General features: G+C 40.0%; 1 protein-coding gene across 4 annotated transcripts in view; it reads right to left on the bottom strand.

Annotated features, from left to right (window-relative positions):
• Positions 1 to 14,221, bottom strand: part of alms1 (ALMS1 centrosome and basal body associated protein) — a 172,784-nt gene that overhangs the window by 893 nt on the left and 157,670 nt on the right. For all 4 annotated transcript variants that reach the window (XM_061886161.1, XM_061886165.1, XM_061886164.1 and 1 more), the window contains 10 exons: positions 14,052 to 14,221; positions 12,095 to 12,223; positions 11,736 to 11,891; positions 9,335 to 9,930; positions 9,188 to 9,272; positions 8,977 to 9,117; positions 3,599 to 3,819; positions 2,384 to 2,480; positions 2,248 to 2,299; positions 34 to 133 (listed from right to left, as the gene is read on the bottom strand). The exon at positions 14,052 to 14,221 is cut by the window's right edge and continues 542 nt beyond it. In XM_061886161.1, the coding sequence (XP_061742145.1) occupies positions 34 to 133; positions 2,248 to 2,299; positions 2,384 to 2,480; positions 3,599 to 3,819; positions 8,977 to 9,117; positions 9,188 to 9,272; positions 9,335 to 9,930; positions 11,736 to 11,891; positions 12,095 to 12,223; positions 14,052 to 14,221 (1,747 nt within the window). The remainder of the gene's footprint in view (positions 1 to 33; positions 134 to 2,247; positions 2,300 to 2,383; positions 2,481 to 3,598; positions 3,820 to 8,976; positions 9,118 to 9,187; positions 9,273 to 9,334; positions 9,931 to 11,735; positions 11,892 to 12,094; positions 12,224 to 14,051) is intronic.

The raw sequence follows: 14,221 nt of genomic DNA, 5'->3' as shown, positions 1-14,221 counted from the left end.
GTGTGTGTGTGTGTGTGTGTGTGTGATAATGACCTTGTTGTAGATCTGCACGTTGAGGCGGTTGGATTGTGTCTGAGCTTTCTGCTTCTCTGCAGCACGCTTCCTTTGTTGCTCTGGTAGACTGTCATACATCCTGCACCACACATGTTATATACTCTATTATCTACATCAAGTGCTTCATTTATTTAAATTATATATATATACAATTTATTTATATATGTGTGTGTGTATATATATATATATATAATGTTAAGGCTGTGAATCTTTGGGTGTCCCACGAATCGATTCAATATCGATTCTCGATTCAAAAACGACATTTTTCCAATTCAAAAGGATTGTGTATTCATTCAATACATAGATTTCAGCAGGATCTACCTCAGTCTGTGACATGCTAGCAGAGTAGTAGATTTAAAAAATAAAAAGCTTTTATAATTGTAAAGGACAATGTTTTATCAACTAATTGCAATAATGTAAATTTGTTTGAACTATTAAAGGAAGCAAAAATATGAGTTATTTTATCTTTGTGCAAACATTGGACACAGTGTGTTGTCCAGCTTATGAGATGCCATGCAAGTGTAAGCCACTGTGACACTATTGTTCTTTTTTATTACTTTTATAAATGTCTAATGATAATGTCAGTGAGGGATTTTTAATCACTGCTATGCTGAAATGATAACTAATATTGATACTGTTGTTGATAATATTCATTTTTGTTTCACTACTTTTGTTTTGTTCTGTGTGGTGTTTGTGTCTTTATTGCAGTTCTGAGTGTTGCTGGTTCAGGTTTGCTTTTGGAATTGGATTGCATTGTTATGGTGTTGTTGTGTAGTGGTTTGTTGGATTGATTAAAAAAAAAAATATATTTTTTTTTTGAAATAAATAAAAAATAGATTTTTTAAAAATGAGGATTGATTCTGCGTAAACGATTCGATTCGTATTTGAATTGATTTTTTCCCACACCCCTAATATATATATATGTATACATATATATACAATTTACATGTATATATATATATATATGTATGTGTGTGTGTACATATCCGTGTATATATACATATATACACGTATATATACACACACACATATATATATATATATATATACACACACATATATATATATATATATATATATATATACACACATATATACATACATATATAAATATATACACACGTATATATACACACACACACACACACACATATATATATATATATATATATATACACACACAAATATATACATACATATATATACTAGGGGCGTGGGGGAAAATCGATTCGAATACAAATCGAATCTGTTATGCGATTCAGAATCAATTCTCATTTTTAAAAAAATCTATATTTTTTTATATCAATCCAACAAACCACTACACAGCAATACCATAACAATCCAATTCCAAAACCAAACCTGAGCCAGCAACACTCAGAACTGCAATAAACAGACCAATTGAGAGGAGACACAAACACCACACAGAACAAACCAAAAAAATGAATATTATCAACAACAGTATCAATATTAGTTATCATTTCAGCATAGCAGTGATTAAAAATCCCTCACTGACATTATCATTAGACATTTATAAAAATAATAAAAAAGAACAAGTGGCTTACACTTGTATGGCATCTCATAAGCTGGACAACACACTGTGTCCAATGTTCTCACAAAGATAAAATAAGTCAAATTTTTGCTTCCTTTAATACTTAAAACAAATTTACATTATTGCAATCAGTTTATAAAACATTGTCCTTTACAATTATAAAAGCTTTTTAATTTATAAATCTACTACTCTGCTAGCATGTCACAGACTGGGGTAGATCCTGCTGAAATCTATGTATTGAATCAATACACAATCCTTTTGAATCGGAAAAATATCGTTTTTGAATCGAGAATCGAATCGAAAAAAATCGATATATTATCGAATCGTGACCCCAAGAATCAATATTGAATCAAATCGTGGGACACCCAAAGATTCACAGCCCTTATGTATATGTATATATGTCTGTATATATATATGCATATTATATGCATATTATATATATATATATATATATATATATATATATATATATGTATATATATATATATATAAAATCGGAGGTCGGGTCATATTTTAAGTACATGTTAAAATGTAAAAAGTTGTGTATTTCAAATGCTAAGTATTGATACCAGCCTGAATGTGACAAGGTATGTGATGAGTAATAAAGGAGTGGTATGATATCACCACTTTGATGCCAGTCTTACCTTTTGCTGCGTTGGATCATCTCCTTCCAAGGAACAGCCCTCATCAGCACACCTGCAAGCACACAACGTTGTTATCCTGTGGCCTCCAGGTTTTATCACACACAGGTGAGTTAGTTCCAAGGGGGCGTGGCCACACCTGCCGGTCGCCCAATGCTCTTCCTGTCCTGAGTCAGGATGTGCAGGCGCTGTCTGGAGCGGCAGATGAAGTCAGGTCGATACGTCACCAGAGCCTCCTGTGGACACATGAACATGAGGTCAGGTGGACACATGAACATGAGTGACTAGAGGATGAAGAAGTCAGGTGGACACATGAACATGAGTTGTGAGAGGATGAAGAAGTCAGGTGGACACATGAACATGAGTGACTAGAGGATGAAGTCAGGTAGACACATGAACATGAGTGACTAGAGGATGAAGAAGTCAGGTAGACACATGAACATGAGTGACTAGAGGATGAAGAAGTCAGGTGGACACATGAACATGAGGGTGAGGTCAGGTGGACACATGAACATGAGTGGTGAGAGGATGAAGAAGTCAGGTGGACACATGAACATGAGTGACTAGAGGATGAATAAGTCAGGTGGACACATGAACATGAGTGACTAGAGGATGAAGAAGTCAGGTGGACACATGAACATGTGAGACTACAGGGTGAAGAAGTCAGGTGGACACATGAACATGAGTGACTAGAGGATGAAGAAGTCAGGTGGACACATGAACATGAATGACTAGAGGATGAAGAAGTCAGGTGGACACATGAAAATGAGTGAGTAGAGGATGAAGAAGTCAGGTGGACACATGAACATGAGTGACTAGAGGATGAATAAGTCAGGTGGACACATGAACATGAGTGACTAGAGGATGAAGAAGTCAGGTGGACACATGAACATGTGAGACTACAGGGTGAAGAAGTCAGGTGGACACATGAACATGAGTGACTAGAGGATGAAGAAGTCAGGTGGACACATGAACATGAATGACTAGAGGATGAAGAAGTCAGGTGGACACATGAAAATGAGTGACTAGAGGATGAAGAAGTCAGGTGGACACATGAACATGAGTGGCTAGAGGATGAAGAAGTCAGGTGGACACATGAACATGAGTGACTAGAGGATGAAGAAGTCAGGTGGACACATGAACATGAGTGACTAGAGGATGAAGAAGTCAGGTGGACACATGAACATGAGGGTGAAGTCAGGTGGACACATGAACATGAGGGTGAAGTCAGGTGGACACATGAACATGAGTGACTAGAGGATGAAGAAGTCAGGTGAACACATGACTAGAGGATGAAGAAGTCAGGTGGACACATGAGAGGATGAAGAAGTCAGGTGAACACATGCTTACTGACCTGCAGGGAGGTGACTTGAGTGGTGGTGAGGTGGTGTTGTGTGGGCTGCAGAGGTTGTCTCCACACCACACTCCTCCTGTAGGTGTCGTACCAAAGTGAGCTGGGTTCAGGGACGTCCTCTTCCTCCTCCTCTTGCTCCTCTTCCTCCTCCTGCTCCTCAGGACGGTTCTCCTTCCTGGACTGGAACTCTAGGTGGTCCAAAGGGATGAACCAGGACACGGCTGAAAGATTCCCAGCAGACATAGTCCAAGTATTACTTGTCTCTCACGAGGACAACATGCTGAGATGTGGTGCATCTCCTGCCTAGTGTATGTATATATGGACAAAAATGTTGGTTCGGTACGTACCTCGGTTTAGAGGTCAGGGTTCGGTTCATTTTCGGTACAGTAAGAAAACAACAAACTATACATTTTTGGGTTATTTATTTACCAAATGTGTAAACAATGGCTTTATCCTTTTAACATTGGGAACACTATAATAATTCTGCCCACGTTAATCCACATTAAACTGCCTCAAGTTGTTGCTTTGATGAAATAAAAATGACAAAACCTTTCTTCTAGATATAAAAAGTGCAACATTAGACAGTTTCAAGTCAACTCATCATGCTTAATTTATTACAGCATTTGGGAAGCCTGTAGTTGACTTTTATTATGTAAATGTTGTATTTTTATCAACATGTGATAGCAGGGACCCTGCTATTCAAAACTAGGCTGCTACATTACTAATGATTCATGTAACTATAGCTGAAAAAAATAGTACAATAGCAATAGGAGAGACTATCCATCCCTGGACACCATGTTAGTTAATGTGAAATAACAGACAGACAGGGCTTTGCTGCCCCTAACACACACACACTCACACACACACAGCAAAATGAGCTAACGTAACACTAAAAGCTAATTAGCCTCACCTCAAGCCAGAACTGTGAGCGAGCTGAGCTGCAGTTTAAGTTTCTAGAAGGTCAACGGGCTCATAGTGATGTTTGTAATAGTTGTGACTGGGAAGTGTTTAGTATAATTTGGGGAGTGTACAATGTCCGCTGCTCACCTGCCGAACATATATTTGCTCGATGCTGAAGCATGGACAACATGTGTTCTGAATACGCACTGCTGATTGGCTTTGTATGTAACCAATCAGATGGTTGTGTGGGCGGGACAATGCTGGGTGCTCACTGCTCAGACAGAGGCAGAAAGCAGAGCAGCTTGTTAAGACTTTAGCTTACAAACTCGTTCGATACACCCTCGTACCGAAACGGTTCAATACAAATACACGTACCGTTACACCCTTAGTATATACACATATACATATACATATATATATATATACATATATATATATATTAGGACTAGCGATATTGCCTTTTTTTAATATTGCGATTTTTTTAGGCCATATCGCGATATACGATATATATTACGATATTTTGCCTTGGCCTTGAATGAACACTTGATACATATAATCATAACAGTATGATGATTCTATGTGTCTACATTCAAACATTCTTCTTCATACTGTATTCATATATGCTACTTTTAAACTAAGTCAATTGACCAAAAGTATATTTATTAACGTTATTAAGCAATGGCACAAACATTCAAGTGTTTTCCAGAACATAAATTGCAAGATTGTCGGAGACATTTTAAGTGTCAAATAAAAATGAGCTGCATAATAGTAAATCAAATAGTATTCGTCCTCCACTATGTGGTATGTTACTAAGGTGATGAAATTCTCTTCATTCTCTAGCGAGTGACTTTTCAAATGCTACATATTAGCAGTAATGCTACTTTTTATAGCAACGCTTTTTCCCCCCACACTTGACAAATTACAGTTGCCTGTTCGACATATTCCCACTTGAAGCCAAACCACCGCCAGACGATGGACCCCCTGCTGTTTTTATTGGGAATTAAGTCTTCCTTCATTTGTTACCAGATCCGCAGCATCTTTCTCTTGTACGACTACATTAGCAGCTAACATTAGCCACGCCGCGAGGGCGTGTATGTGACGTGACAGTTTGTGACGAATGTGCGCCTGCTTGTCTGCGAGAAGGAGAGACAGGAAAGAGCGAGGAGAGCCTGAAGTGTACGCCGGCAGCTAAAAGGCCTGCGTGTGAACGTATACTCGAATATTACGATATAGTAAATTTTTATATCACACAGAGACAAAACTGATTTATATGAGCAAGAGAAGAAAAAAGTTGTGGACGAACTATCCCGAGCGTCATTTGTTGCGCTCACGACAGAAGGGTGGAGGTCCAGGGGAACTATGTGACCATAAGTGCAAGGGTGGAGGTCCAGGGGAACTATGTGACCATAAGTGCAAGGGTGGAGGTCCAGGGGAACTATGTGACCATAAGTGCAAGGGTGGAGGTCAAGGGGAACTATGTGACCATAAGTGCAAGGGTGGAGGTCCAGGGGAACTATGTGACCATAAGTGCAAGGGTGGAGGTCCAGGGGAACTATGTGACCATAAGTGCAAGGGTGGAGGTCCAGGGGAACTATGTGACCATAAGTGCAAGGGTGGAGGTCCAGGGGAACTATGTGACCATAAGTGCAAGGGTGGAGGTCAAGGGGAACTATGTGACCATAAGTGCAAGGGTGGAGGTCCAGGGGAACTATGTGACCATAAGTGCAAGGGTGGAGGTCCAGGGGAACTATGTGACCATAAGCAGAGTGGGAGATGAGAAGACACGCCCCCTCTACCAGAGTCACCTTGTGCAGGTACTGACACAAGCAGTGGAGGAAAGTGGAGGCACCATGGATTGATTTACGTGGACCCCGACTTAAAACAGGTTGAAATACTTATTGGGGTGTTAGCATTTACTGGTCAATTGTACGGAATATGTACTGTACTGTGCAATCTACTAATAAAAGTTTCAATCAATCAAAAAAACAACAATACACGGCATGCTAGCAACGACTGGGCTATGATAGACTGACCATATCTCCTCTTTTCACGGGATAAGTCCTCTTTTGTGGGGCTGTCCGGGTGGAGTTTCTTAAATGCCTCAAATGTCCAGCATTTTAAGTTAGGGTTGCGTGTATTTTCAATGTGCGTTCAAGGTTAAGAAGGGGTTAAAAAACAAGACAATTTGTGCACACAGCAGCATTCGTGAGGGAGGGACAGCGACAGACAGAGCGAGAGAGTTATGATAAACGTGCATGTGTCGCCAGGCTCTGATTTAATTTTTTAATATCTATAGCAGGGGTGTCAAAAGTGTGCCCCGGAGGCCATTTGCGGCACACACCTAATGTTTTAAAGGCCCATGGCACATTCTAAAAATACTATTAAAATAAACAAAAACATAAACAAAAGTGAAATAAAAAAGCTTAAAGGCTAAATGTAATTTAGCAAAAGTTGCAACACTGTCTAATTAAACAAAGCTGTTTTTTTTTCTTTCAAACTGTCATTGCTAAAAACATAATATTGAATCAAAATCAATGTGATTATGAATTATTGACCTATCCAAGTTTCCGATTACTTCACATCAAAATATTTTTGGTGGAAGATTTAGCAAATGTGTTAAATAAATAATCAAAAAATGTATATTTAGTTTTTTTTCTTACTGTACCTAAAATGAACCGAACCGTGACCTCTGAACCGAGGTACGTACCGAACCGAAATGTTTGTGTACCGTTACACCCCTAATATATATATATGTATATATATATATATATACGCGATATACGATATATATTACGATATAACGTTATTAACCAATGGCACAAACATTCAAGTCATTTCCAGAACATAAATTGCAAGATATATATATATATATATATATATATATATATATATACACATATATATATATATTAGGGGTGGGCAAATTAATGCGTTAATTACGCGTTAACTCATCAATCTATTAACGCCGACAATTATTTTATCGCACATTTGCGTATGTTGTTTACATGTTTTTATTTTGTTAATGCCTTTTCTTAACAAGATGGCATCTCCCGGATGTACTTCGGCGTGGAGGGGCTCTTGGTAAAGATGCAACATTTGGCAAAAATACCGGACAATTCTGCAGATTTCCTGGCTGGCTTACAGCGTGGTCACTCCGGGATCACTTACGACCGCCAGACAATTCTGGATGTGGATGGATCGGGCCGTTTTGGACTGAATGAGGCGTGCTTGTTAGACCGGCTAGCTAGCATGGGAATACTTTGCCGTCTACATCCAGCGGCCTGTGAAGCAGCGGAGTATATGTGTTGTCTGTCTATTTATGAATAATGCAGACCAGGAGTGTTGGCTGAGTTCTTAACGTTTGCTTTCAGAGCGTGCATATCACAACATACAAGATGCCGTCATGGCGACACATGCTCGTCACTCCTGTTGCATGCTGGGTAGGGTAGTTATTTTATTCCCTGGCTCATAACATCACAATATAGTACCATGTATATGATGCCTTCAGTTTATCAAAGCACCAAGCAAACAATCGGAAAATTCCCATCATATCAATTCCTAAATATGGTCATAATTATTTTAAGTGCACTACGCAGAATAAACACAACATTATTAATATTGCTACTACGGATAATTTGATCCAAAATTCCCTAAAACAGCCCACTACCTATAATATAGGTTTTTTAAACATAAGATCCCTGATAAAAAAAATGTTTCTGCTGTTACCTCAGAAATTGCCTGTTCAGATGTTATGATTGTGGCTCAGAGATTTGTATGTAGATTATATTTATTTTCCATAACAAACAGGATAACTTAAATACCCTGGCAGTGGCAATAAGCTTAAATGTTTGTATTTGTATTTTTGGAGTTGATTTTCATCAAATATGCTATTTAACTGCTACTGTTTAACAAGGACTGATTTAAATTGTGTTTGCACAACAAATGTTTTGGCGCTTTTGTTCATGTGGGAGAATATTCCAATAAAAGGTGCACTACACACTACTTTGGAATTCATTATTGGGCTTTGCGTATACAATGCAGTTAATCGCGATTAATCGGAGAAATAGTGCGATTAACTTCGATTAAAATTTTTAATCGCTGCCCAGCCCTAATATATATATATATTTATTTATATATATTTATAAATGTATACACATACATATACACACACATATATACATACACGTACATATATACATACACACTGTCGGCGTTAACACACTTTTTGTGTCTTTTTACGCATTGAAATCAGAAGGGACGCGCATTTCCGGAAGCCCGCTTAATATACACTACATTTTAAGGTAAAATTATTGCAATTTACCATACTTTTTCAAACGTTTTAATTAAAAAAAAATCTACCTCCAAATCACCTAAAAATATGAACAAAAAGACACGTTTCAGAGAGAATATTTAGTTTTACAAGTGAAATGGGGCCTTCTGCACAGTATTTAGTTCCCACTGAGGACATGAGCACGTACCTCGAGGTTTATGCGGCGCCCGGCTCCTCTTCTGCTTGTGCGAGGCCAGCTGACTCCTCTGAGGATGGCGGGGGGAGGGGAACATGGTGCCCACGTCTCTGGTGTGATGGCGGGTGGCATTGCAGACAATCTCCAAGTCGCCTGAACAAAATAAAAGCAAAGTGCACGTTGACGTTGTGGACGTCGCCGACCTGGTCGCGGGCAAACTCACCTGCTTGGACTCCTCTGCTGACCACCTTGGCGTTGTTCTTGGGGGTCCTGACCTGCGGGCCGCTGGATGAGGACTCGGCCGTGACCTTTGACGCACAAGACGGCGCTAAGAAAGTTCTGGGAAGTGTGGCGTGCGAGAGACACTCACGTTGGATTCCTCGCTGGTGGTTTCCGTCGGAGGGCTGAAGCTCCGCCCCTCCCACTCGTCCCGCTGCCTGCTGATGCTGCTGTACAGTTTTTGGAGGCCCGACTGGCTCTTGGCGGGTTGGACGCGGTGGAGACCGAAGACTCTGATGAGCCGGGCCGTGTCCACGGTGGACGTGGATGTGGACGTGGACCTGGACTTGGATGTAGACGTGGTGGACTCGTCTCTATCCGCTGGACAAAAGCGCGATGTGGAGGTGAAGTGGGCGTGACCGAGCTCTTCTGGGCTATGTGTCCACGCCTGGCGAGGAGGAGGAGGAGTTCTTCCCCCCGGCGCTTTGTCCTCGCCACGGAGTTTACCAGCTGCCTTTCGTCCTCCGTCGTAGGTCCTGGCAGGCTGCCCGCTAGCGCCTCTAGTGTTGAGAATGAGATCAGACAGGCGCTGCAGCTGCTCCATTAGCCACGCCTCCCTCTCTGTGGTCACAGGCCAAGACTGGTCGCTCTGAGGGTGGAGGTCCACGTCCCGTTTTCCTCCCGCCTGGATCGGCTCCATTCTGGAGGTTTCTTTGGGAGCCGGGGACCCCTGAGGAGGTGTTTTATCTGCCGGGGAGAGACGTTGTCAGAATAATTGTATCTAAGTTATCACAAAACTTTGTGTTACACTGAGTTCAGCTCGCCCTACTGAACTAAAGACTTGTAAAACTCCACTGTATAGGATGGGGAGCGACAGGAGGGTGTCGGTCTCTTTGATGTATTGTTTCCCACAGGAAGATTTTGTCTTTACCCGAGATCTACAAAGCGGAGAGGAGGCAGGGCCTGACCTTTTCTTTTAACTGTTTTGTAACCAAAGGTGATGGCTGTTTATGACCCCCCTCCCTTAGAAACAGGTGTTGCCATGTAATCAGGGAAAGTCCAAATAAAAGAGGAGGCGTACAATCTTTCGTCAGAGCGTGGGACGACACCATACAAGAGTACAGTGTCTACACCAGGGGTCGACAACCTTTTTGAAACCAAGAGCTACTTCTTGGGTACTGATTAATGCGAAGGGCTACCAGTTTGATACACACTTGAATAAATTGCCAGAAATAGCCAATTTGCTCAATTTACCTTTAACTCTATGTTATTATTAATAATTAATGATATTTATCTTTGTGGAAACACTGATAATCTTAATGATTTCTCACAATAAATATATATAGAAACAGATAAATATTTATACATAAAAAATAGGTATTTTTTTTACATTTTTTGTCCTTCTATGGAAGGTTTTTTGTAGAGAATAAATGATGAAAAAAATACTTAATTGAGCGGTTTAAAAGAGGAGAAAACACGAAAAAAATGAAAATTTAATTTTGAAACATAGTTTATCTTCAATTTTAACTCTCTAAAATTCAAAATTCAACCGAAAAAAAGAAAATAAAAACTAGCTAATTCGAATCTTTTTGAAAAAAATAAAAAAAATAATTTATGCAACATCATTAGTAATTTTTCCTGATTAAGATTAATTTTAGAATTGTGTTGACATGTTTTAAATAGGTTAAAATCCAATCTGCACTTTTGTTAGAATATATAACAAATTGGACCAAGCTATATTTCTAACAAAGACAAATAATAATTTCTTCTAGATTTCCCAGAACAAAAATTTTAAAAGAAATTCAAAAAACTTTGAAATAAGATTTAAATTTAATTATACAGATTTTCTAGATTTGCCAGAATATTTTCTTAGGATTTTAATCATAATAAGTTTGAAGAAATATTTCACAATTATTCTTCGTCGAAAAAACAAGCTAAAATGAAGAATTAAATTGAAATGTATTTATTATTCTTTACAATAAAAAAGAAAAAAATACTTTGACATTGATTTAAATTGTCAGGAAATAAGAGGAAGGAATTTAAAAGGTACATGTGTTTAAAAATACTAAAATCATTTTTAAGGTGGTATTTTTCCTCTAAAATTGTTTTTCTGGAAGTTATAAGAAGCAAAGTAAAAAAAATACATTTATTTATTTAAACAAGTGACGACCAGGTCTTTAAAATATTTTTGGGGATTTTCAAATTCTATTTGAGTTTTGTCTCTCTTAGAATAAAAATGTCGAGCAAAGCGAGACCAGCTTGCTAGTCAATAAATACAATTGAAAAAATAGAGGCAGCTCACTGGTAAGTGCTGCTATTTGAGCTATTTTTAGAACAGGCCAGCGGGCGACTCATCTGGTCCTTACGGGCGACCTGGTGCCCGTGGGCACCGGACCCCTGATCAACACGTTTCTCCTAAATGTAGCTATATTGAATTCTGTCTGTTTAATTCCTTGCTTCTTGTCTTGTTTAATAGAGGTCATCAGTGTTTGAACCTGACAGACGTACCAAAGGAGGTTGGAAGGAGTGCGCGTGTTCGATGCCCGCCTCACCTCTGTGTGCCGCCTCTCGTGTCCTGACGGTGGACGTGTGCGGCCTCTTGCTGTAGATCCCTTGCGCATGTTTGATGGTGACGCCGCGGTCCAGGCCCGGGTCCTGATGGCCCAGGACCTCGCTGCTGAAGAGCGGGGGAATGGCGTCATCAGAACCTGGGAAAAATGACACCACATTTAGAGAGGCGAATATGTGCGGGAAAGCAAAAGGGGGGGTCTTCAGAACCGGTTCTATCTAAGCCCCGCCCCCTCATGAATAATAAGGTTACAAGGAAGCAGCTGCTCGGCATGGGAAACATGACCTCAGCCTGCAGGCTCATCAAAGATTCAACGGACTCGCCCGGGTGGGCGGAGCTTACCGGTGTGCGAGCTCTCCATGGTGGTGCACGAGGTGGTGCTGTTGGTTTCGCCTTGAGGGAAGAGGAAGAGCTCCGCCGCGCCACGAGGCTTGTAAGGCTGCAGCACGGGCGGCGCACAATCATCTCGAACTGAGGAAAAACACGGTCGGGTTGAAAATGGAAGTGTAGTAGAAGATTTCTGTGCTAGGGTTACCTCCAAACTAAATGCATTGGGAGGGACACGACATGAGAGGTCAAGTCACCCTGAACATTGGACAGTTGCATAGGTTGTTATGATACAAATCAGGTCATCATGGAGCGTATAAATAAGAAGGGAAGACCAAGCGCTCTTATTAATTCCTTTCATGAGGGTGCACCATCTTTTCGTCCCATGAAATACTGTCTGTTTTCATATCGATTCAATCCAACTTTGTACTATCTGATTGCAACCACATAAAATTGGCGTCTCCATACAGGCCAACACATAAAATTGGCGTCACGAACAGGATGAGGCCCCGGGTTAAATCCCCAATATTTCTACTACGGAAGCAATATTTAGTTTCTGCATCCTAGTGGCGGCCCGCCGACGTGACGTTACGAGTTTTACAAGGAAATTGGCCTATCGGGTTTTTCCAACTCATTTCCAGTATCAAACAATCTGATTGCAGCAAATTTGCCGCCATCTTGTGGACAATGTGAGTAAAGCAGATCAATGCTATAATGTTTTGAAGTGAACCCGGCACAGCATAGACGTCTATGACCTAATCCGAACAACCTTTCCTAGTCATGGCCCAAAAACAAAATGTAACCAATGCAATAACCAAACTTAAAAGTTTTTACAAAGTACAAAGAAGAAGAACCGTGATAAACATTCTGAATTTCTTTCGTCCATCCGTTCATTTTCAAAATAATCTTACTCATCTCACCATATGAAATGTAACTTACTTCACTAATTATTTATTTATTTTATCGGGATTACTCATCGAGTATATTGTGAATAAATTGAGGATAGGAAGTGAACAAAAGTTTTGGCAACTGTCATGTAAAAGAAAAGGAGTAGGATTAAATCATCTCTGCTTCTTCCTACTCTTTTTCTCCAATTTCGTTGTTCTTTGAACCTGTTGACTGCAATAATGATGATAAAACTCTATTCTATTCTATTTTCAAACATGTTCAAAAGACAAACTGGAAATTCCATCCATCCATTTTCTACCGCTTATTCCCTTTCGGGGTCGCGGGGGGCGCTGGCGCCTATCTCAGCTACAATCGGGCGGAAGGCAGGGTACACCCTGGACAAGTTGCCACCCCATCGCAGGGCCCAAACTGGAAATTGTGATGCATTATGTTGTATGTATGATACATCACATTGCACAATACTTATGTCAGAATATTTTGAGTAAAAATATAACAATTACAAGAAAAAATGATGCCATTTTACATGATTAAAGTCAATTATGTTGTGGAAAAAGTCCTACTTTTGTTGTGAGAAAAGTTACCATTCTTATTTTTCAGGACAAAAAAATGATGTCATTTTACAACATTAAAGTCAAATGTATTTATCTAGAAAAATAAACTCAAATTAAACTTACACCTGCTCACTGAACTTGGTGGATATTATTAAAAAATAAAACAATTCTAAATTACCCCCATTTAAATCTCTAACAATGCATGATGGGAAATATGCAAAACACTCCACATTTATCCCAATTTTTCCGCAGTCTAGCTGCTTGATATTTCTGATTGATTACAAAACTATAAGGAGGCAAACTTTCACATACTCCTAATATCCAATTATATTAACATAATATGTACACCGGACATATTCTTTTAGCCCATTGTGGCCCCCCAAGTCAAAAAAGGCTTGTGGCAGTCACACTTCTGGAGAAACAAGGAGAGTTTATGCCTACTACTTTTCCAAACCCCCCAAAAGGTCTCGTTTGAACTTCCCCCAAAGAATAAAAAGACTTTGTGAGACTACCTGGCATCTCTGGCGTGAAGCTCCTGGCGGCCATGTTGCTGTGGGACGCGGCCAAGGACTGCTGAAGCCCAGCAGCTGTCGTCTCTTCCTGAAGCGGCTCTGAGGGGTCTTTGGGAGGGGCGGAGGTGTCGGGTGGACCGGGGGGGCCCACGCCTTCGTCCGCGCTGCTC

The sequence above is a fragment of the Nerophis ophidion genome, linkage group LG24 (genome assembly GCF_033978795.1).
Source record: "Nerophis ophidion isolate RoL-2023_Sa linkage group LG24, RoL_Noph_v1.0, whole genome shotgun sequence".
Taxonomy (NCBI): Eukaryota; Metazoa; Chordata; class Actinopteri; order Syngnathiformes; family Syngnathidae; genus Nerophis; species Nerophis ophidion.
Note: the sequence above shows the minus strand (reverse complement) of the source record. Positions and strands in the feature narration are given on the sequence as shown.